The following is a 24155-nucleotide window of genomic DNA, read 5'->3' on the forward strand; positions in this document are numbered from 1 at the left end:
CTGATGCCTGGCATACAATAAACATTAAGTAATCAGTAGGTTTATTATTGTTGTTTCTGTGGGGAGTGAGGACATGTGTGTAAGTTGGGCCTCTGGCTATGTCACCCCCAGAGCTGGGCTTTGGGGCAGCGCTGCAGTTGCCAGGAGGTGTCTTCTAGATAACTCAGCGCCAAGGGATAGGAGGTCCCCGGGATCCATGCCCAGCACTACTTTCCACACGGGGAAACTGGCCACGAAGCAACCAGGGACAGAGCAGCGTTTTACACCAGGTGGCCTGCCGCCCTGCCCTGCTCCCGCGCCACCCACTTCCGGGCCTTGCCCTTCCCTTTCCCTCTAGGGCTTCTAGGCTGTGGACAGGTGTAGACAGGTCCCAGCGGGAAGGGATCCTGCACGCTACAGGGCAGGTCAGGGCCTGGAGTCTGGAAAGGAGTCCCCTTCCTGCCCAGGAAGAAACCCAAGAGCTGCAGGGGCTGGCATGGCTCTGCCTCTGCAGGCTGGGCTTAGGGGGGCTCCCCGGGCTGCTTAGCCTTTGCCTTCCCCGGGCTGCGGGCCCTGTCCCCGGCGGCCCCCCTCCATCCCTCTCCCGGATGCCAGCCCGAGCCTGCAGCGCCCCGCCCCGCCCCGGCCACACTGGCAGAGCCGGTTTGAGGCCTGCCAGCCCCGAGCGTGTTTGCTCCACGAACACGGGACCAGACACGTTGTGGCTGCCCTGGCCCGTGGATGGCCCCTGGCTCACTCTTCCCGCGCTCCTCGCTCCCCCCGCAAACATCCCCTGGGACCCGTTCTGCGTCCCGGCCCGTGCGGCGTGGGGCTCGGGGCCTGGAGGTGGGTGCCTCAGACTTGCACACTGCCCTGTGGAGGTCAGGGAGGTCGCAAGCTCCGGCACGGGGACGTGTCAGGCGACGGCAGCAGCGAGCGGGGGGTCAGGGTGTAGGCCGTGGGGCTGGACAGACCCAGGCCGAGGTGCCCCCACCCCCCACCCCCTGTGCCTCTTTGTTGTCTGGGGCCCTGGGTAGGACCCATTCATCTCTCCCTCCCTCCCTCCCTCCTCTCACTGGAATTTGTGAAGGGTCAGGGGAAGGCAGGTGGGGAAGCTTTGGTGGGGGGCAGACAGCGCGTGCCACGTGTGAAGGTTAGAGAGTGATTATAAGTTGAAGGCAGGGTTGAGAGGTGGGAGGAAGGAGATGCAGCAGGCCTCCATCCTGTGAGCAGCAGGCCCACAGGCCGTCCCGCTGACACTGTCCCCAACCTCAGGCTCAGAGGCTGTCTTCCTCAGGGCTGCCAGAGGCATCATTTTGTGGGTAAGTGAAGGGTGGGCTGGACTTCCTGGTCACGCATGCAGGGTGGGCCACCTGTGTGTGGGCTTTGAGGCTGGGGGCGGGGGACGGGGGCTGGAGCTCGGGTTGACTTTGTGGAGGGGCCGGGCCACCAGGTGCTTCTGCCCACCAGTGTCCCCAGAGGGAGTTCTGCCTGGGTGTGGGCGGGGAAGAGGGGGCACTATGTATTCCCAGAGCAGAGAAGCAGAGCTGCTGTCAGGGAGTAGCGAACACTGTGAGCCCCTGAATGCAGTGGGCAGAGGCCACTGGCTGGCAATGGTCCCCCCAAGGCCCATCACCCATCTCCAGCCACCTTGGAGAGGCCCAGAGAAAGCAAAACTTGTCACCTCAGTGGCATGGGGGTGGGGGGTGGGGTCGGGAGTGGCATCTGCTAAGGAACCTTTGACATGCCAGGGCCTCTGTCAGGGTACAGACACTGAGCCCCAAGATGGGGCGTGACTGGCCCAAGGTCACACAGTGATTCTGATGGAGAACTTCCATTCAGCCAGGTGGTACCTGGCTGGGTCCCTGGAACCTGCCTGTACTGGGCTTAGTGCCTTGAGAATCTTCTCTTCAGTCCCGGTGCCCACACCCTCATTCAGGGGCCAGACTCGCCTCGCTGTGTGACCTGGGCCTGGGAGCCCCCCTCTAAGCCTCAGCTCTTGGTCTGTGAAGGAGGATGTCTCACAAAGGCTCCCTGACACCAGGGCTGTGACCTTTGGCCTGTGAGCCTCCCTGCCCGCCCACTGGCCAGGCTGCCTGGCCTAGGCTCTGGGGTAGAGGCTGGAGTAGGGTGGGTGAAACCTCCCAAGCCTGTGGACCTCCCTGGCCCCAAGATGCTCCCATGGGCAGGAGGACCCTTCCAGTGACTAACCTCTTGGGCCTTGGAGTGGGGGAATGGTGGGAAGCAGGCATGGGAAAGCTGGAGCCACCCACTGGATGCCTGTCTTTTCCCCCATTTTGTTGCTGGGGAGACTGAGGCTGCATGCCTTATACTGACTGGCTCCCTTCCTTTCTCTTAACGATCCTACCTTTAGGCCTTTGCCCAAGCAGTCTCTTCTGCCTGGATCATACTTCCCTTTCCTCTTTCGCACACTGTCCAGCCTTCGGACCTCAACTGAGATATCCCCTCCTTTGGGAAGTTCGCCATGGTTTAGGCCCCTTCTTGGCCCTCCAGCCCTCTAGAGCTGGAGGTCACTGTGCTCTGAGATGATCGCTGGGGGATGAAGGCTCAGTAACCTAACCATGCCCCACCCCACAGTCTCAGGGGCCTGAGAAAACTTTCATGGCCTCTTCTCTCAGTTTTTCTGATCTGAATTGCTAGACAGATCCCTTTCAGGCCCTCCTTCAGACCTTTTCAGGCCTTGGCCAAAGACTAGCAGCGAGTGACCTAGTTAAGTTGGGACTCACACAGTCCAGACCGCTCACTTGATAACCCCCTGTACATCTGACCTTCCTGTCTCAGGGCCTTTGCACAAGCTGTGCCAACCTCCTAGATTGCCCTTCCCATGCCTCCTTATATATCTAGTGGAGACAGGATGGGCTTTGGTATCACTCAGATTTGTGTTGGCATCTGGGTCTTCACTTCCTGGCTGGGCAGCTTCTGGGAGACCTTATATCCTCGTGTGTGACATGCGTGTGGCCACGGCTCACTTCAGGGCTATTGGGAGCATTTGAAGGGGTAGTGTGAACCCTAGGTGGGAGGAAGTAGGTGGGGGGAAGTGTGGCCTTCAGCATGCCCCATTCCACCCCACTGGCCTGCATTGGAGCAGCCAATGGTATTGAGTTTTGGAGAGGGAGCCGAGGTGGCCCTAGACCCCACCAAGAAGAGCCCAGCCAAGGCTCCTTCCTTGGGCCCTTCTCTGTAGGGGGAAGATCCGAGAGGGAGGGACTTGCCAGTCAGCTGCTAGGAGGTGAGGTCTTAGTCTCATCATTTAATCTCTGTGTGCCAGTTTCTCCATCTGTGAATGGGGTAATGAGAACGGTACGTAGTAGGTCCTAAATAAATACCAGCTATTACTACTGTCATCGTTCATATTACCCCCACTCTGGAGTCAGAGTCCTTTCCATATTCCGAAACCACTTGTAGAAAAACACCCCAGTTCGACAGGGAATTCTTTTGAGAGTGTGAAAGGAAGGAAGGAATCAGGTGAAGCCCCCTGCCCATGGGGAGCTTCCATTCTCATGTGGAAGGCTATAGGGAGGCAGGAGAGGGATGGAGCCCCCATCTGTGAAATGGGAGCATTGGACTGGCCCCCTCGCCAGGCTCCTCTGGCCTTAGCTTCCCCCTCCGTGGACAGGGCAGTGCTAGTGGTACCTGCCCCACGGGGCTTTGAGGAGGGAGGGGCGTCAGTTGGGGACTGAGTCTTGGAGGTTCAGAGGGGTCACATGTTCACTCCATAAATGGTCCTCCTGGGGCTCCCCTGTCTTGGCCTCCAATTCCTCTTTTGGAAAAATGGACTGGCCCCGGAGCCCTGCTTTATCCTCGATGTGTGGGCTACCTGCCAGAGTTCAGCTGGGAGCAGTGGCCTTGGAGAGAAGGGCTGACAGTGGCCTAGGGCCAGGAGTGCCAGGATCCCCAGCTGGCCTGCTTCTGTCTTGGATGGTGGCTGGGACACCTGACTTGGCTTCTCTGAGCCTCTCTCTGTCCCCACCTCTGCGAGACAGGGCTGATCATCCCTGTATGGCTGGGTCCCGGAGAGAACTAGATAGCTAAGCAATGATGGAAACTGTCATGTTCACAATAGTAAGGGCCCCGTTTTGGAAGAATAGCCTGTGTGCTCAGGGCTCTGCGTCCGTTAGCTCATCTGCCTTTGCAGCTGCCTGGGGATGACCATGGCCGACTCCGTGGTACCGAAGGAGGCTTTGATCAGTTTACCCAGGGTCCACCCGTGGGCCACAGCAGGGCCCCTCTAACCATGATGCTGTACCCCAACTGGCTCAGGCAGGACTTCCCAGTCCATCTCTCCAGATGGCTGCTGATGGGCTGCTGATGGGCTGTTTCCCTCCCCGCCACCTCCTCCCTCCTCCACCCCACACATTCCTGACACAACCTCCACTCCCATCCTTCCCCCACCCCGGGTTGGGTCACTGTTATCAGGAGACATTCCTGGACTGGCTGAGAAGAGCTCCTACCTTGGGCCCCTCTGAGAGGGGTTGTGACTGCTGACAGAGGCCCTGTTGGTGGCTCCTCTGGGAGTGGGGCCCTGGGACACGAGGCTGCAGAGCCCACAGTTCAAGTCTGCTGGCTGATGCTGCCTCTTACAAGCTCTGTGACTTGAGGCAAGCACCGTGAACTCTGTATGCCTTGGTTTTCTCATCTGCAAATGGGGCTGACCACGTATGGCTGCAGTGGGTTCATTGGGACTCACGCATGTAGTGCCATTCTTAGTCTGGTGCCTGACACGCAGGTGTCTCTCTACCCATCAACCAGCTGTTGTTATCATTTGAGAACTAGTTGCCTCTCCTTTAGGTGGGGCCCCCAGTTTAGATGGTACCTTCTGAGGGGTGCACATCAGGAGGGTGCCTGTGGGATGAGGGACCTTAGGCAGTCCCTATCCCTCTCTGAGCCTCGTTTTCCTGGTCTGCTCTTTGAGCAGTTGGGTATGAGTGAGTGCAGCTCTACCCCAGTGCCCCCTTGTTGCCATTGCTGTATTCTCTGTAATTCATCCCTTGGCCCGTTTGGCCACTTGGCTTTTGTCTTTCCCACCATAATGCCTGGCACATAGCAGGTGCTCAGCCAAGCCTTGTGGAAGGAGCCAACAAATGCACAACTCTTGAGTGAATACCCAGGGCTTTCCTATTTCTGTCTTTTTGTGCATAGCTCCCTTTGCCAGGAGCACTGTCCCCAGTCTCTCTGCTTGTGGAACTCCTTCTTGTCCTTGAAGTCCTCCTCAAATGTTGCCTCTCACAGCAAGCCCTTCCCACCTTCTCCCTGTCAGAGTATTGCTGGTGTTCTGCACACTTGGTCTGAGGCTCTCTGCTGGCACCTTTTACAATCCAACTTGGTGGACTTAGTAACATATTAATAAACAACAAGAACCGTGCAGTGAATGGGCACTAGGCACATGGGCAGCCCCGTGCATGGGTTGTCTTATTCACTCCTCCACAACAACCTTGAAGCTGGGCATTATTATTATCCCTCTCTTTGCAGAACACAGAAGCTCAGAGAAGTGAAGTGACCTTCCCAGCTATGAGAGAGGGCATGCCAGGATTTGAGACCAGGTAAGCCTGTATTTTTTCTTAAAAGGAAAAGAAAAAGGGACCCCTGGGTGGCTCAGCGGTTTAGTGCCCACCTTTAGCCCAGGGTGTGATCCCGGAGTCCAGGGATCGAGTCCTACATCGGGCTTCCTGCAGGGAGCCTGCTTCTCCCTCTCCCTCTGCCTCTGCCTCTGCCTCTCTCTCTGTGTCTCTCATGAATAAATAAATAAAATCTTAAAAAAAAAAAAAGGAAAAGAAAAAGCATTAACATGCACACAGTAAAAAATAATTCAAAGTACAAAGGAAGACAGGGAAAAACTCCTCTTGGCTGCAGGTCTCCTTGTCAGAGGCAACTACTGGAGGGGTTCTGATGTGTCCTTCTAGGGAGATGGAGGATGCATATGTAAACACGTATGTTAGAAAATTAACACACACACACACACACACACACACACACACAAATGGTAGCATGTGGTGTACCCTGTCTTACACCTGCCTGTTTCTTCTTGGCAGTGTACCCTGGGGACCATTTGGTGCCACTGCTTTCTTTTCCATGGTTGCATTGTATGCTTTGTGTGGCTGGAGACCAGGCTTTATTTAATTAGTGAGGAATGGGAGGCCTGGGTGGCTCAGTTGTTTCAGCATCTGTCTTTGGCTAGGGTTATGATCTTAGGGTCCTGGGATAGAGCCCTGCATCAGGTTCTCTGCTCAGCAAGGAGAGAACTTCTCTGCTTCTCCCTCTCCTTCTGTGCTCTCTCTCTCCCTATCAAATAAATAAATAAAATCTTTTAAACAAAAGTTGCATATCTCTTTAAACAAATAATTAGTGAAGAATACTTTAGTTGTTTCTAGTCTTTTGCTTCTTATAGACAATTCTGTGATGAATATCCTGTCATTCACTTAGTATTCATGTGCGAGGATTCCTCTGGGATTGAGCCCAATCTGCAGGCTCAGAGGTTGTATGCAGTTGCCATTTGATGGCAATTGCCAGATTGTCCTAGCTGCAGGTTGTGCAAATAGACCCTCACGCTGCCCCTCCACCCCCGGCTTCCCTCACTCTTAACCAGTGTGGGTTTTGCTATAGAATTTCGAGGTCTTTGCCAGTCTAATAGTTGAACAGTGGCCCTCTGCTGTAGTGTTTTGTTTTGTTTTGTTTTTTAATATCACAGCTTTACTGAGATATAATTCACATACCGAACAACTCGCCCATTTAAAATGTACTATTTAATGGTTTTTAGTATATTCACAGAGTTGTGTAACTATCACCACAATCAATTTTAGAACACTTCTATCACCCCAAAAAGAAACTGTGTACCCATTAGTCACTCCCCACTCCCCCTCAGACGTTCCTCCTCCAGCTCCGGGCAACAACCAGTCTTTCTGTTTCTATAGATTTGCCTATTCTGGTCCTTTTATATAAATGGAATCATACAGCATGTGGTCTTTTGTGTCTGGCTTCTTTCACTTAGCATCATGCTTTCAAGGTTCATCCATGTTATAGCATGTTGTCAGGCATCATTCCTTTTTCTTGCAAAATAATATTCCATTGTCTGGACATAGTACCACATGTCATCTGTCCATTCATCAGCTGCTGGATATATGGTGGTTTCCACTTTTTGGCTATTATGAACAAAGCTGTTATGAATATTCACATACAAGTTTTTTTTAAATTTTTTTTTCACATACACATTTTTATGTTTTCACATAAAAGTTCTCTTTTCTCTTGGGTACATACCTAAAGCAGACTTTCTGGATCATGTGGTAACTCTATGTTTAATCTTTTGAGGAAAAATACCAGGCTGTTTTCCAAAGCAGCAACACCATTGTACATTCCCGCCGGCAATGTATGAGGTTTCCAACAACTTACTGTTATCTGTCTTTTTAATTATAGCTTTCCTAGTGGGCGTGAAGGGGTAGCTCATTGTGGTTTTGATTTGCGTCTCCTTAATGACTAATGATGTTGAGCATCTTTGCATGCAGTTATTGGCCATGTGTAATTCTTTTTTGGAGAAATGTCTAATTGGGGTATTTGTCTTTTTGTTGTTGAGTTGTAAGAGTTCTTTATGTATTCTTGGTACAGATCCCTTATCATATATATGATTTACAAATATTTTCTCCCATTCTGTGAATTCTTTTTATCTCCTTGATGGTGTCCGTTGGATACAATTTTTTAAATTTTGATGGCATCCAGTTTTTTCTTCTGTTGCTTGTGCTGTGGGTGCCATATCTAAGAAGCCAAGATTGTGAAATTTATACCTATATTTTCTTATAAGAATTTTTTTCAGCTTTACTTTGCATACTTAGGTTCATGATCTATTTTGAGTTAATTTTGGGTGTAGGGTTTGAGGAAGGTATCCAGTTTCCTACTTTTGCATGTGTATATCCACTGTTTCCTGAACCACTTGTTGAAAAGACTGTATTTTCTCCATTGTATGATGTTGGCACTCTTGTCAAAACTCAATTGACTATAAATGTGAGGGTTGATTTCTGTCCCTCATTTCTGTCCTATTAATTTATATGTCTGTCTTCATGCAAGTACCATGGTTTGTTTGTTTGTTTGTTTGTTTATTTATTTATTTATTTATTTATTTATTTATTTATTTATTTAAAGTAATCTCTACCCCCACCGTGGGGCTCTAACTTACCACCCCAAGATCAAGAGTCGTGTGCTCTACCATCTGAGCCAGATAGGTGCCCTATAGTATTTTGACTACTGGACCTTTTCCTCAATTTTGAAATTGAGAGGAGTGAGCCTGCAAGCTTTGTTTCTCTATTTTAAGGTTGTTTTGGCTATTCTGGGTCCCTTGACCTTCCATATGAATTTTAAGATCAGTTTGTCAATTGTGCAAAGAAGATAGCTTGGATTTTTGATAAGGATTATGTTGAGTCTGTAGATAAATTTGGGGAATATTGCCATCTTAGCAATGTTTAGTTTTCCTGTCCACGAACATGGGATGTCTTTCCACTTATTTAGATTTTAATTTCATTCAACAATTTTTGAAATTTTTTAATTTCAAAATTAAAATTAAAATTTAAAATTAAAATTTAAAATTAAGAGTATAAATTTTGCACTTCTTTAGTTACTCTTATTCCTAACTATTCCTTTGATATTGTAAATTGTTTTCTTAATTTTATTTTTGGATTTTTGCTAGTGTATAGAAATATAATTATTTTTTATATGTTGATCTTGTACCTTACAACTTTGCTGAACTTGTTTATTAGTTCTGATAATTTATTTATTTATTTATTTATTTATTTATTTATTATTATTATTTTTAAAGATTTTATTTATTTATCCATGAGAGACACAGAGAGATGCAGAGAGAGAGGCAGAGACACAGGCAGAGGGAGAAGCAGGCTCCGTGCAGGCGCGATCCTGGAGTCCTAGGATCGAGTCCCGTGTTGGGCTTCCAGCATGGAGCCTGCTTCTCCCTCCTCCTGTGTCTCTGCCTCTCTCTCTATGTCTATCATGAATAAATAAATTTTGAAAAAAAAAAAAAAAAAAGAGAAGAATCTGTATTCTGCTGTGCTTGGGGAAATTGTGTATTTTTAATTTGTATAATCTTATAAGTGAGGTGAGTATCTTGTTGTATGTTGAAGAGCCATTTGATTTGCTGTAAACTACCTGTGGTTATTTTTCTTATTTTGTGGGAGTTTATTATATATTAAGGGGAAAATCCTTGTCTATCATATGAGCTACAAATATTTTTCTTAGTTTGTTGTCTCCCTTTTGAGTGTGTTTATGATATTTATTTAACCATGAAGACATTTTAGATTTATCTATATAGATAGATTTATCATTTTAAGAATGATTTTCAGGTTTTGTGTTTTGTGCTGTGTTAAATGTTTTTCCCATTTTGAGATTAGAAAATTTATTCTCTACTCCCCTTTTTAAGCTTTTTGGTTTTATTTTTGTGTGGTATAAATCTGATTGATCTGGAATTTATAGTCATATGGAGTAAGTTTGAAATCCAGCTTTGTTTCTTGGTTGCAGGTCATTGATCCCAGCTCTATTTTAAAAATAATCTACCTTCTTTGCAATGGCATCGAATACCACTTTCGTTGTGTTAATTCTCTGTATGTTTGAGGCAATATTTGGATTCTCTGTTCTGTTGCGTTGACTTGCCTGTTTTTGTGCTGATGTGACACAGTTTTAATTACTGTGACTTTATAGTAATTTTTACTATCTGGTCAGCTATTTCCCACTCCTTTTTTTTTTTTAGGATTTTTCTGGCTACTTGTATATATTTACTTTTAATTGTAACTTTAAAATTGATAAGATTAAAAAACAATCCTGTTGGAGTTTTTATTGGGATCACATTCAATTTTTAGATTAATTTAGAAGGATTGATATTTTCATAATGCTAAGCTTTCTTTTAATTTTCTTTTTAAAAGAGATTTTATTTATTTATTTATTTGAGAGTGAGAGAACATAAGTGTGAGATGGGGGAGGGGCAGTAGGAGAGGGAGAGGAACAAGTGTTGGAGCACAGCCCGATGTGGGGCTTGATCTCATCACCCTGAGATCATGACCTGAGCCCAAATCAAGAGTCGGAGGCTTAAAACTAACTGAGCAACCCAGGCACTCAGGAGTTTTATTTTCTGATTGCTGTTGGTATATAGCTACATTGTTGATTTAGGTGTATTAACTTTTAATTTCCTTCCACTTTACTTAATTTGCTTTTTGTTTAATAGTTTTGCAGCAGATTCTCTTGGATTTCCCAGATCTGTGCTGATAACATCTGCAAATGATGATACTCATTTTCTCCTTTCTAATTTCATTTTATTACTTCCATTTCTTGTTCTTAGCTCATTGGATTGGCAAGGATCTCAGAGCAAGGTTAACTAGTGGACATGCTTGTCTTTTCTGGACTCTTTCCCTGTGAAGTGGCTTTTCTGGGCCTGGGCTCCTGATGAACTCTACCAGAAAATCCCTTCACGGTCATGCACAGAGCTTGACACATAGGAGGAATCTGGGAAGTTTGCCTCATTGTGAGAGTGATTACAAAAGAGTAAGGATCTGGGGTGCCTGGGTAGTTCAGTCAGTTAAGCATCTGACTCTTGATTTGGGGTCAGATCATGATCTCAGGGTTGTGAGATTGACCCCAGTCTAGGGCTCTGTGCTCAGCGGGGAGTCTGCTTCTCCCCCTCCCTTTAACCCTCTCCCACTCGTGCTCTCTCTCTCTCTCCTCTCTCAAATAAATAAATAAAACCTTTAAAAAGAAAAAAAAAAAGAAAAGAAAAAGAGCAAGGATCTAAAGGAGATCTTCCACAGTAATGATGATGATGATAGCTAATATTTATTGGGTACTTCTTATGTGCTAGGCACTGCATATGTATTACCTCATACTTCTTACAACAAAACTAGTTATGTGGGAACGATTATACTGATTCCCATTTTTGATGAGGAGTAGACTGAGGCCCTTGGATGCAAGACGGCGTCTGAACCTGGCTTTCAAGCTCCAGGCCTGTATTTTTGTGACATTTCTGCTTCCCTGGAAGGTCCAGAGTTATGGTGGGTGATGTTGGGGCTTGGCTTCTGGTCTCTGTGTTGCCTCTGTGTCCAGGAGGCGGCAATGGGGGAATGGTGGGTGGTGGGTGTGTCTGGAGTGTGGGGGCTGGCTACACAGTGGGCAGGACGCAGAGGTGCCTTCTGATGCCACTCTCCTAGCCCTCGAGCATCCCAGCCCTGGTGCACTCATTTGCTTTGTGTCCTCAGGCAAGGTTTGGCTTCTCTGAACCTTGCTCCCATCTGTTAAGTGGGCACAGTTATAGTCTATACTTCACTGTGCTGTCAGGACAGTTGAGTATCAACTGGGTGTAAGTTAGCTCTATGCTTGGCATTCAAGGCTTTGATACCTAACTCCTGTCTCCTCCTTCATGGTTCCTCTTATCCCCTGTAATATTAATAATGACAGCAAACACCACTGTGCACTGTTTATCAAGCACTTATTCTGTGCCTGGCACATGGCCTCTCTCCTTTAATTCTCAGATGTTAGGTTTATTATTATTCCCATTTTATTTATTTATTTTTTGAATTTTATTTATTTATTCATGAAAGATACAGAGAGACGGAGAGGCAGAGACACAGGCAGAGGGAGAAGCAGGCTCCATGCCGGGAGCCCGATGCGGGACTCGATCCTGGGACTCCAGGATCATGTCCTGAGCCAAAGGCAGGCACTTAACCGCTGAGCCACCCAGAAGTCCCTATTATTCCCATTTTAAAGATAAGGAGGCTGAGGGGTGCCTGGCTGGCTCAGTCGGTTAAGCATCTGCATTTGGCTCAGATCATGATCCCAGGACACTGGACTGAGTTGGACTCCCTGCTCAGCAAGGAGCCTTCTTCTCCCTCTCCTTCTGCCTTCTGTTCCCCCTGCTTGTGCTCTCTTTCTCTCTGTCAAATGAATTTTTAAAATCTTAAAAAAAGAAAATAATGAGGCTGAGACACAGAGTAACTTGCCCAAGAAGATTTAGCTAGTAAGTACTGGAATCAGGATTTGAACCCAGGCCTAACTGGATTCCTCACTCTCACATCCTAATCCTCTGGCTTCCTTCCACCCTTAGAAGTGAAGGTGATGCTCGCCAGAGTAGGGAAGGAGGGGGTGGGAGTGCTGTGACTGAACAGCAGTTTATCCCCCAGATGGTTCTGGATGTTGTGAGTGTCCATGTGCCTGGGGAGGGGGCGCAGCCAGGTCAGGAGGTGAGGGAGAGTGTGGTGCCCTCCAGCAGAGGGGTCATGGAGAGGGTGACAGCACCAATTGTGCAGGGCTGGGTGAAGAGGGGTTCACCCAGAGTGATGGAAAGCTCTTCTGTTTTTTTTTTTTTTTTAACTCTCATTAAAAAACAATTTTTGACAATGTAATTTTTAAAAAAGATTTTATTTACTCATTTGAGAGAGGGAGAGAGAGAGAGAAAGCACAAGTGGGCATAGGGGCAGAGGGAAAGGGGGGCTTTCTGAGCAGGGAGCCCAATGCAGGACTCGACCCCAGGACCCTGAGATCATGACCTGAGCTGAAGGCAGGTGCTTAACCGACTGAGCCCCCCCAGGAGCCCCACTAATAACGTAATTTCTAAATGTCAAGTGATATAGCACATACAGTAAAAAAGGGATTTTTTTCCTCTCCATGTCCCACATCTCTTGGATGAAGCATTGTGAGGAATTTGGAATCCTTCCAGAACTTTCTCTGCACCTCAGTGTGCTGTCATAGACACACACACACACTTCCTTTACAGAATCCTTGTAGCTCACGTGTCCTCTGGGCCAGCACCACACCAAGCCCACGGCAAGCGGTGGCTCATTTACTCCTCTCACTAACCCCATGGCTTAGGTAGCGTCATTGTACCCCTTTCCCAGTTGCGGAAACTGAGGTCCCTAGGGGCCCAGAGGACATTGTGCCCTGGCAGCTGCCCCTCTTCCCCTGCCGCTGCATCTTCTCGGGCTGCCCCAGCTCTTGCCCTGTCTCCTCAGCTGCACGGCCGTCCCCACGGTGAGCAGACCATCGTTGACTCGCCAGCCCCTCCCTCGCGAGGACGGACGTCGTGTCTGGCTTTCCATGGAGCGTGCCAAGCAGAGGAGGCCCCGTTGTCTGTGTAGTTTGCAGAGATGCCCTGGCTGCAGGGAGCAGGGTGCGCCTGAGGGCCAGACTCCTGCGTCCAGGCCCCAGAAGCCAGGCGCCCGGCTGAGGGCAGGGACATGTCTGAGGAAGATTTGGGGGGGTGGGGGCACCAGCGCTGAGACAGGGACACGTGACGCAGGGCTGGGGCTATGGGCTGGGCAGGGGGAGATGCCAAGCCAGGTGGGGACCCCGGGGGTGAGGGGAGGTGTTGCAGGCTGGCTTCCTGGCACCTCTTGTGCACAAGCCCTCCCCTCCGTCTGGAGAGTGTGGTCAGGAGGCTGAGGTTAGGAGTGGCTCCCCAGAGGAAAGGGGCCTCCTTCCTCTGGAAACCTTGGGCTCCCCCAGGACAGAGGCCTCACCACTTCCTCTCGGTCCCTCAAGGGTCTATCTGTACCTCAGAGCGTGCAAGTGGCGGAAGAGATGTGGGTTGGTTCCTCTCAGATGGGCAACTCATGGTGACTTGGCGTTCGGACCTCAGAACCAAAAGGTCCTGCGATGGGGTCCTGCCTCAGGAAGGGAGCCTGGGGCCCAGGAGGGTGGTCTCTCCTGAGGTCACACAGTGTGGCCGCAGCCCTGCAGGGACTAGACCCCACCCTGAATGTGCCTGTCCTTCCATGGGCACACTCTGCTTTGTTGAAGCTGGGAACGTCTGGCTTTCTCTAGGAGAGGGGACTGGGCTGCGTGATCTGCTTGTGCGCCATCCACCAAGGGCATCTGGCTGTTCCCTGTGAGGGGACATCCTGAGGGCAGGAGGTAGGGTCACAGGTTTCCCCAGCAGACCCCATGAGCAGCCCCTGATACCTGCACCTGCTCAGTGGGGTTCCCTGTCCTCTCTCACCCTCGCTGTGTGACCTCAGACAAGTTCCTCAACCCCATTGGGCCTCAGTTTCCTTATTGGTAAAACAGGAACACTACTAGTATCTACCTTCCAGATTATCATGAGAATTTGACGAATGAGAATTTTCAAACAGCTTAGAGCAGGGCCTGTATAAGGTCGAGGCCCTGGGAGTGTTTGAATATCCAGAATGATACTTGTCTCCACAGCATGGCGTTGGGGGAACAAAGCAGGATGCAATTCATATCTGTGCTCATTTAGTCTCTTGTCTATTCTGCAGATATTTCCAGAGCAATAAGTAGTAGTAGGTGCCAGGCCTGTCCTGGCCACTGGGGTGGTGGAGATGGATATGATCCAGTCCTGCCTGCAGGGGGCTTGGTCAAAGGCACTAGATGATCAGTGCCAGTCTCCCCGACTGACAGAGGAGGAAACTGAGGCAGAGTCCCATGATGGGGTGGTAGGGCTGGGGTTCAAACACTCTAGTACTCTAGCTCTTCACCTCCACACCCCTGCCTTTCCACAAACACGTGTTACGTACGTAATTGGTTTTAACCGCAAAGACCAACAAAACAAACAGAACAGAAACTCCTCCAACCAACAAACATTGCAACAGGAGACCAGGCCACCTTGGCTGGGTCTTGAAGGCTCTCTTGTGCTTTTGCTGAGTGCCCTGCTGGGGAGTCTGGGTCAGTGTAAGAGTTTGGGAGCAAGAGCTGTCTTTTTTTCCCTCACCCCCACCAAAAAGGGCACATGCATTTTCTAGGAGCTGGGATGGTGCTCAAGATCCAGGCCTGACTCTCCCTCTTTTCTCTATAGCACACCACCCAATGACTCTTTCTCCTGTCCTTGATTATTACCTCCAGTGACAGGGAGCTCCCTCTGCATCATTTAGTTCAATCTAAAGAAAATTCAGCATGCCTGGGTGGCTCAGTCAGTTAACCATCTACCTTTGGCTCAGGTCATGATTCTGAGGTCCTGGGATTGAGTCCCACGTTGGGCTTTTGCTCAATGGGGAGTCTGCTTCTCCCTCTCCCTCTGCCTGACCCCCAACTTGTGCTGTCTCTCTCAAATAAATAAATAAATAATATCTTTCTTTTTTTTTTTTTTAAAGATTTTATTTATTTATTCATGAGAGACACAGAGAGAGGCAGAGACATAGGCAGAAGGGGAAGATGCGGGACTTGATTCCAGGACCCTGGGATCACGACCTGAGCCAAAGACAGACACTCAACCACAGAGCCACCCAGGTGCTCCATAAATAAAATCTTAAAAAGGAAAATAAAGAAAGTTCAGGCCCTTAGAAAGTTCTCCATTTAAAAATTTTTTTTAAATCATCCTTAAAAAATATTTTTTATAGTTTTAGTTTCCTCCGAAAGTCCCACAAATGAGTGTCCTGCTAAAGCATGTGTCCCCTGACACGAGGCCCGGGCAATTCGTCCCTGTGTCCTTCCATGGACTAGCGTAGCTTCTGCTGCACAGTCAGTGCTGTGAATGCTGTACCAGGGAGCCATTGCGTAGCAGGTGCAGCCTGGAGCCTCGGGGAACTGGGTCAGTAGGACCCACGGGACACCAACAATATAAGTGCTGATATGACCCCGGTGGATTGGGTTGCCATGGAAATTGGTCTTCTTTGTCTCCAGGCTTGTTGGCCTGTCCCTCAGGAGGCCCTGGTGATCCCTTGGGCTGTTGAGCAGGTCTCCTCAGGGCCTCCCCAGCCCATTCTCTGAGCTGGATGGTCCCCAGGGAGCATGCAGGCCACGCCCACATTGTGCAGTCCGTCAGCCTGAGGGGTTCAGGGGTGCAGGAACTGGCTAAAGTTCCTGCAGGAGGAGAGCTTGCAGAGCTGGGCTTGGGGCTCAGGTCCGGTAGTCTTGCCTAAGGCCTCAACCAGTCAAGAACACTTTTCCCCATCCATGGGTTCCCAGAGGAAGTTCTGGACTGATTCCAGGGCCTGCAGCATTCCCTGGAGAATATCCCAAACCTACCTTGCCGGTATATCCAGAATCACACAGTATCAGTCATAGCGGATGTGGTGGGATGACCTGCCTCATTCCCAGCAAGAACATACTTGCCTCGTTCACTTACCATGGACCCTGATGACCCCATCATTTCCAGATGAAGAAATAGGGCACAGAGAGGTTAGGTCATTACCCTGAGGTGATATGGCCGATGAGGGTAAAGGTGGGATCTGAGTTCGGGGAGTTTGGCTCCAGAGCCCACTCTTAACCGCTGCGTCATACCCTGCCTTGCTCATGCTCATAAAATGCTTTGGGAAGGTTGATGGAAGGGAAGGTCTGGGAAGCTCTTAGCATTGGAACTGTCAGAGTCAGAGCCTGGTAAACTGGGACCCAAGACTCAGGGCCATGGTGATTTCTCTTTCTAATCATATCCATACAACAGCCTGAGAGGTCTGCCTTCTCCCTGTTTTGCAGATGAAGACGTTGAGGCCCAAAGAGGGGAAGTCAGTTGCTTAGGGTCACATAGCAGGGAGACGTGGAGCAGGGCCTCTAGTTCAAGACCCCTGACCTGGTGTTCGTGCTGAGACCTCAGGCTGCTTCCCAGACCTTCTGGGACAGCCCCTGCCTTCCCCCAGGTGAGGTGATGGCCCATCAGGGCTGCCAAGATGGGGGGCATAGGGAGGGGTGGCCGTGATGGGTGGGAAGACCCTGGCCACATTTGTTGGAAGCTGGGACCAACCAGGATCTGTGGAGTGGGAGGTAGGAGGCAAAAGGGGGTGGCGGGGCTATGGGCATCACTGGAGAGTTTCAGTTTGTTTTTTTTTTTTTCTGGGCCACGTGTTATCAAGAGAGGTACAAAAGTAAGGGGGTACTTAAACCAGAAAGGATTTGGGGAACACTTCCCCATGAGGTGACTTTTGAGTTGAGAACTGAAGGAGGCATGAGTTATTCTGGTGAAGTGGTCAGGGAAGAGCATTCAGGCAGAGGGAACAGCATGTGCAAAGGCCCTGTGGCTGGGTGAGCTCCCAGACATCTCTCCTTCCAGCTTCCTCTGTATCCCTGTCTTGGCTGCAACTATTAGCACCTTTCACTCTGGTGTGAGACCATCTCAGTCAGTCATGTAATTGCTCAGCAAGCCCTCAGTGAGCCCTCTCCTATGTGTTGTATGCCTGGGATATGGCCATGACTCAGATACTGTCCCTGCCCATGACCGACAGAAACTGACTCAGGGGGAAGTGAGGGAGGTTAGGGCTTCTGATTATGAGTCATTGCTTCTGTGCCTGGCTTTGTCCCAAGGAAGCCATTTATGGGTCCCATTATTATCCCCATTTTACAGGTTAAAAAACTGAGGCTCTGAAAGTCTAACTTATCCAAAAGAGGCTGGTGCCCTTCTTTGGGCCTCGGTGTCCTCGTCTGTAGAATGGTGGGTGGGGGTGGAGGCTGTCTAAAGGGCCCGGGCCCAGCAGCCCTGCCTGCTCCCAGAGTCCTTCACCCAGTGTGCTTTCTCATCTCCAGCCAGGACCATGGGCAGCAACAAGAGCAAGCCCAAGGATGCCAGCCAACGGCGCCGCAGCCTAGAGCCAGCTGAGAACACCCACGGTGGCGGCGGGGGTGCCTTCCCCACCTCACAGACACCCAGCAAGCCAGCCTCCGCTGATGGCCACCGAGGCCCCAGTACAGCCTTCCCTTCCGCAGCTGCTGAGCCCAAGCTGTTTGGGGGCTTCAACTCCTCGGACACGGTCACCTCCCCGCAGCGGGCGGGGCCGCTGGCTGGTCAGTGGGCTTTGGGAGCGTGGGTGCCTGCGGGCCGGGCCTCTCTCGCAGCAGGGCTGTGGGTGTCTTGGGCTTGGGGACTGTTGGGGGTTTCCTGGAGACTGTGGGTGGGGAAGAGCTTTATAAACTGGACAGTGTGGTGCAAATCCCACTGCCTTTGAGAGCAAATCCAAAGTGGACAGTAACAGGGTCTAGAGATATGGGCCTGCAGAGGGGAACCGAGGTGCAGGGGGCCCCGGGGGCTGTTGGCTCAGGGCAGCATGAGGACTGGTTTTGAGGCGTTGCTTTTTGCTCTGGGCAGCCCAGCGATGGGTCAGGTCGGGAGGCCTTGGGTGGCAGAGGGGGCAAGGGAGGGCAGGAGGCAGCTCTCTGGTTCTCAGGGGCCTGGCCCAGCGCCGCGATGCGCCCCTGCGCCCTCTGCTGGCGCTTCGCGGTATGGCAGCCCCAGGCCGGGGATGCTCACGGAAAGATGCCAACGTGGTCTCAGAGACACGCAGCTGGAAGACACTCACACAAACACGTGCATTCTTCCCTCGACACACTCAGGGCCACACACACAGCAGCTCCTAAGATACCTATGCAGACCCTTGAACGAGATGAGCTGGAGACACCATCAGAGATGAGATACTCATAGATACACTGTGGACATAGAGACCCACTTAGGGACACATGGACGGGCACAGACATGCAACCAGGCAGATGTACGCAAACACAGACACACACGCACAGATAACCTCGTACTCCCAGATGAAGACACACACACAGGCAGTCAGAAGCCCCTCAAAGACACACACAGGGTACGGACAGGTTCAGCTAGGAGCACCATCACGGATACCCACAGGTTCACAGATGTACATACACACAGTGAGAACACACAGACGCACGGACACACAGGGACACTCACGGATGCCTTAGATACAGACACATACCCGAGTGAGACACAGACCCACAAACACACCCATTCATTTGTGATGCCCGTACTGTGAGCCAGGACTCTTCTGGTGCTGGGGACACAGCAGTATGCAGAGCATGGGGGAGAAAAACAGAGCAAGGCTCGTAAAATGTGTAGGCTGCTCGAAGGCGGTGCTGCCGTTGAAGGAGCAAAAAGGGCAGGGGGGGTCTTGGGGGGTATGGGGTGAAGGTTGTGGTTAAAATGGGGGACAGAGGGATCTCTTTGAGGGCACAGTACCTGGAACTGAGCTCTCCCCCAATACACCCAGTCACACAGACATAGAAACAGAACAGCCCAACCGGGTGCAGTTTCCTTCATTCACTGGCTCATTCACCCCCAGTCGCTTCTCGAGCACCTACTGTGTGCTAAGAAGCCTGTTGCTGGGGGCTTCTGGGTCTGTGTGGAGGATGGGCACTAAACAGAAGCCAGCAGTCAGGATCACCCAGAGCCCAGTGGGCACGCTCAGATGTGAAGAGACGCACACGCCTCCTACACACCCTCACAGGGGTGCCCAGACACATGCACACAGGTGGACACACTCACTGCTGGGCCAGCCCCTGTAAAGGTGGCCACGGCTCTGGGCTGGGCTGTGCGGCTGTGGGAGACCAGCCTCTATTCTGCCCAGGGCCCTCCTGTCCACCCCTCTTTTGAGCGATGACCCTGGCCATTCTGACACTTCCCACCTCTCTCTGCAGGTGGAGTGACCACCTTTGTGGCCCTCTATGACTATGAGTCTCGGACAGAGACCGATCTGTCCTTCAAGAAAGGGGAGCGGCTCCAGATTGTCAACAACACGTGAGTGACCGACCCCCTGTCCCTCATCCCTTGGGACCCTATCCCCCTGACCTGGTCTTGGGCCAGAGCCACTTCTGAGCATCCCAGAGCTGGGGGCAGCATGATGGGCAGCAGGCATGGCTAGTGTCAAGGCTCGCCAAGGTCCAGGGAACTGTCCTGAGCCTATGAGAGATGAGATAGGTGGTGGTGGTCAGGGATCCTGGAGGGCTCCCAGGGCAGGGATCTGGGTTCAGTAACTACTCAGTAGGGCACATCATCCCAGACCCCACAGAGGGGCATATGGTCAGGGCAGGACTGGGTCTAGGACCCAGGACTACAGAAAACAGGGCCTAAAGCAGGATGCTGTGCCCCTAGAGGTGCCCTCCTTAGGGACCTGGGGTTGGAGGGCCTGGGGCAGCTGGTGGAACCAGTCTCTAGCAGCAGGGGACAGAGACCCCATACTGGGCACTCAGTGTGAGGGGTTATGACGGGGCACAGGGATGGGGTGTGGACGTCTGATTGACCTCCAGAGACTCCAGCCTTGGGGTGGGGCGTCCTAGGGCCAAGCTGGCTCTGGGGCTCCTGTGGGCAGGGGAGCAGGGCCGGGGGAAGGGGGGGATAAACTAGTGAGTGGTAGCTGGGGCTCTAGCCATGGGGTAGGGGTCCTTCCTCTCCTCTTTCCTCTTCTCCTTTCCCTGCCAGGAGTGTCCCGGGGGTGGGCTGCAGTGCCTGTCACGGGGCAGGGAGGGGGGTGTGGGGGGTGCAGGCTTTGGGACACACGCACAGGGGTGAGGGGCGGGGGCTTGTTCCCGCAGGCGCTGCCAGCACAGCGCCGGGCAGAGCTCAGCACCCGCTGCATTCCTGCCCTGGGCAAGGCCTACTCTACGCCCCCATCCTCATTTGGAACCCCTTCCCCAATCCCTGGCTCCTGCTTGCTCCCTCCAGCCCCCTCTCAGCTTCTCCCTCTCTCTGCTTCTCTCTCGCTGGCCCTTAGGAGGAAAGTGGATGTCAGGTGTGTACATGCTTCGTAGGTGGCGGGCTGGGGTCGGGGGGTTGGGGGGCTTTGCTGGTTAAGGGGGGGGGCTGCTATCTGCATGTGCTGCCTCTGCATGTCCCTGCCTGCGGGTCCTGGCTCCCTTGGCTGCCCCCAGCCAGCCTCCCCAGCTTCGGCCCTACCCCCAACCGGTGTGGCCGGGTCCCCACCTTAACCCCCAGGCTGAGGTTGGGGAGGGCCCTACCGTCCCCCTGTCACTCACCATCAGGCCTCCTCCCCAGCCACCTTCCTGCTCACCCTCCCGCTCTCCATCCTGACTGCTCAGCGTCCACTGAGTGCCAGCTGCATGCAGGGTCCAGTGCCGGCCCGGTGAGGCCTGGGTGGAGAAGGGGCCCTTCCTGGAGCCAGTGTGGCAGGAGAAGGTGGTACGAGCTCCAGTCCAGACCAAGTGATAGGCAGAGAGGGCAGGGCTGGGGTCCTTGCTCATGCATTTTGGTTCCTGCTGTGTGCCCCCCTCTGGTGGTGACTACAGGGACTGGAAGGTTCCAAGCAAGTCCTCCAAGGAGAGCAGTGATGCTTTGGGGCAGGTGGAAGGGGCGGGAGGCAGGCAGTCCCTCTCGGAGGGGCGGTCTGCTGGAGAGGCAGGGCAGTGGAAAGGCAGGAAGGAGCTGGGGATAGAGTAGGATTGGTCCCCCAGCGTCCTCAAAGGCCTGGCTGAGGAGATTGGACATCACCAACTCCAAGTGTGTCTTGCTCGGTCATGCCTCCCTACCCTTGTGCACGCTCTTCCCTCCGCCTGAAACACCTTTCTCCCGTCTCTGCCTGGCAAACTCCTATTCATCCTTCAAGATCCAGCTCAGGACGCCTTCTCTGGGAGGCAAAAGGGAAAAGAGGTGCCAGGTGCTGTGCCAGGCGTTTCTACCCATGTCCTTGTATTTACTCCTCGATGCAGTCCTGCCAGGGCTCTGGTGACGGGGGAGGGGCTGTCTCCATTCTGCAAGCGAGGAAACTGAGGCTCAGAGTTGTGAAGGCCCTTGACCAAGGTCACACAGCTAGCAGGTGGCAAAGCCGGGATGGAAACTCGGGCCGCGGCTCTCTCCCCATCTTTCCGCCCCTTGCGTGTCAGTCCTAGTGCCGCTCGGTGCCCTGGTGGTTCCAAGCGGTTCGCATCGGCCTCCCCCAGACCGGGAGCTCCTGGGGGGCTGCTCTCAGGTCTGCCGCCTTTGTGGGTCCCAGATCACCTGTCGCTCAGCGCAGCAGGGGGTGCCTCCCTGGTGTCACCAAGCAAGATGAACGACCAGTAATCGGCCACCATTTACGGTGCTCTGGCTGCCAGCCTGGTCTTAAGTTGCGTTGTTTTATTTATACGACACCACAGCCCCGGGAAGTGGAAACTCTGCTTTGCTTTATTTTGCACAGGAGGAAACTGAGGCCCCGGGAGGTGAGGTGACTTGTTCGAGGTCACACGGCTGGCGGTGGCAGAGCTGGGAGGGGCGGGCAGGCCCTCCCACCCACGGCCCTTGCAGGAGGGGCTCCGTAGAGGCACCAGGACGGGGCGTGCTGCTGGGGAGGATGCTTCAGGGGGATCTCTCCCCATCTCGACCTGTGATGATGGGAAGGGCGCCTCAGGCTGGGGCCACAGCTTGAGCGAAGGTGTGGTGGGAGGGAAGGCTCTGGAAGCTCTGGTTCTGCCTCTCTCCCCTTTCCTTCGCCCGGCCCCTCCCCTCCCTTCTTCCTGCTGTCCAAGTAGGGCTGACGGTGTTGGGCCAGGCCTGGGGCTGCAAGTGGTGGAGGCCCGTCCAAGGGAAGCGGTGACCTGCCATGACCGGAGAGGGGGACTGGGAGCCCTTCCCCCATCGCAGTGCTCAGCCACCCCTTTGCCTGAGAAGTCAGGTGGTGGTGGAGTTGGGGCCCTAGAGGAAGTGGGGGACAGGGGACTGGGGGCACTTAGTGACAGATGGGCCACCCAAAGTTGAGGTGTTCAGGCCTCATGGCCACCCAGGGGCTACCCTGCATGTCCTGTCCCCGTTATTGCTTAGGGCCCATGATTTACACCTCCTGTCCCGCCCCTGGATGAAGGAGGGGCTTCCTGAGGCCAGCCTGTGGCTGGGCTGGGTGTCAGGGAGAGCTTAAGGACTAGCCCGTCCGTTGGTGGGGTTTGGCCAGGGCTTGCCGGGTCCTGGTCCTCACAGTAGCAGTCCTGGAGACCCTGCTCCGTGGATCTTCATGCCAAACAGCCCTGGGTCCTGGAATCCTGTGCGCTGTGTGGCCTGGGTCTGAGGAAGCCCAGAGCGTTCTGAGATCTGACTATCCTGAGCACCCTGCCCTGCTGTCTGAGTCTCTAGGAGTCAGGGCCCTTCTGAGTCTGACTCTGGGTTCTTCCCTGATCTGCTCTTTCCTCTGACCCAGATTCCAGCAGCTTCTCTGGGGGAGCCCTCCAGCAGGTACTGATGTCTCCCCAACTCGTTCTGGGCACTGCAGTCCCACTTCCCACCATGGGGCAAGGGATACCTTTTTACCCTTCTCATGCAACCTGCCCTCGCCTCACCCTGCTGCCTCCCCACTGACCATGTGCCCAGGCCTCAGGGAACCCTGGCTTGCCCGCAATCCCCAAAGTGCTTATCTGACTGACCAGTTCCAACAATCCAAGTGAGTTAAATATAAGTTCCCAAACCAGAATAACTTCCCAGGTTCTGAAGCTGCCATACTCCCGATCTCCATGCCTGCATGGCCGGCTCAAGGATTAGGGTCCCAAAAGAGGATCCTGAGGCTCAGAGAGGTGAGGTCAGTTGTCTGAGGTCACACAGCTAGTGAACAGCACTTGGGGTGTAAAATTCGAGGACTCCTGGTCCAGTGCTTCTCTGACCACCTAAGGGAAGGTGAGGAGTGGGTCAGGGAATGTGTGTAATACCCTTCCTTCCTTCCCTTTTTCACATCCATCTGATAAGGACCAGGCCCCTGGGGAAGGTGCTAGATGTAGTAAATCTGCTCAAACTGATAGATGACTTCTAAGTCTGGGCTTAGGTTGGTGTCGCTGCTGGACTGGACCCATCTGGGAGGCTGTGGGGTCCCTCACTTGGGACCTACCCAAGGCACGTTCGAGCCTCCCAGACCATGGACATAGGAAGATGTGGCTTGATAGCTCCTTTTCACAGGTGGGCCTAGATGGTGTCATAGTAATTATCTTAGTTGGCCCTAAGCCCAGCCTATTGATGACTGATACACTTTGCCTACAAGGGAGATTCTGGGAATATTATTTCCTTTTTATAGATGAGGAAATTAAGACCCAGAGAAGATAGGGTACTTGCCCAAAGTCACACAGCAGATCCTTATTGAAGACTGAGACTGAGCTGCTTTGTTTTTTTTTTTTTTCCTACTTCAACTATACATTTTATTTAATGATTTGCTTTCTTTACTAATCATTAGGACAGAGATATCTTGCCATTGTCAGTACATCTAGCTCCTCCCTCATTCTTTCCCCATATTGCATAGTGTAAATATCTGAGAGTAATCTCCATAATGTCTTTGGGACATTTCCTGTTGCTGGGCATTTAGACTATTACAAATATTTTCCCTTCATCAGCTGCTTTGGTTTTTAGTTAATAAATAAATTAATTTTGCTGCTGTAGTTTTTAAAAACATTTTGGAGAGTAGGGAGGGGTCCCACAGAGATACAGATTTAATTGTTTTTCTTTTTTTTTTTTTTAATTTTTATTTATGATAGTCACACAGAAAGAG

General features: G+C 51.9%; 1 protein-coding gene across 6 annotated transcripts in view; it reads left to right on the forward strand.

Annotated features, from left to right (window-relative positions):
- SRC (SRC proto-oncogene, non-receptor tyrosine kinase) overlaps positions 1-24155 on the forward strand; it is a 50168-nt gene that overhangs the window by 12033 nt on the left and 13980 nt on the right. For 2 of the 6 annotated variants that reach the window (XM_077873108.1, XM_077873113.1), the window contains exons 2-6: positions 5470-5540; positions 16399-16559; positions 17440-17697; positions 19345-19444; positions 20418-20435. In XM_077873108.1, the coding sequence (XP_077729234.1) occupies positions 17448-17697; positions 19345-19444; positions 20418-20435 (368 nt within the window). In that variant the 5' untranslated portion in view covers positions 5470-5540; positions 16399-16559; positions 17440-17447. Of the gene's footprint in view, positions 1-1279; positions 1302-5469; positions 5541-13122; positions 13142-16398; positions 16560-17439; positions 17698-19344; positions 19445-20417; positions 20436-24155 lie in introns of those variants that run through there. The other 4 variants (XM_077873109.1, XM_077873111.1, XM_077873112.1 and 1 more) reach the window with 4 other exon arrangements.

This window comes from Canis aureus, chromosome 26 (genome assembly GCF_053574225.1).
Source record: "Canis aureus isolate CA01 chromosome 26, VMU_Caureus_v.1.0, whole genome shotgun sequence".
NCBI classification, from domain to species: Eukaryota; Metazoa; Chordata; class Mammalia; order Carnivora; family Canidae; genus Canis; species Canis aureus.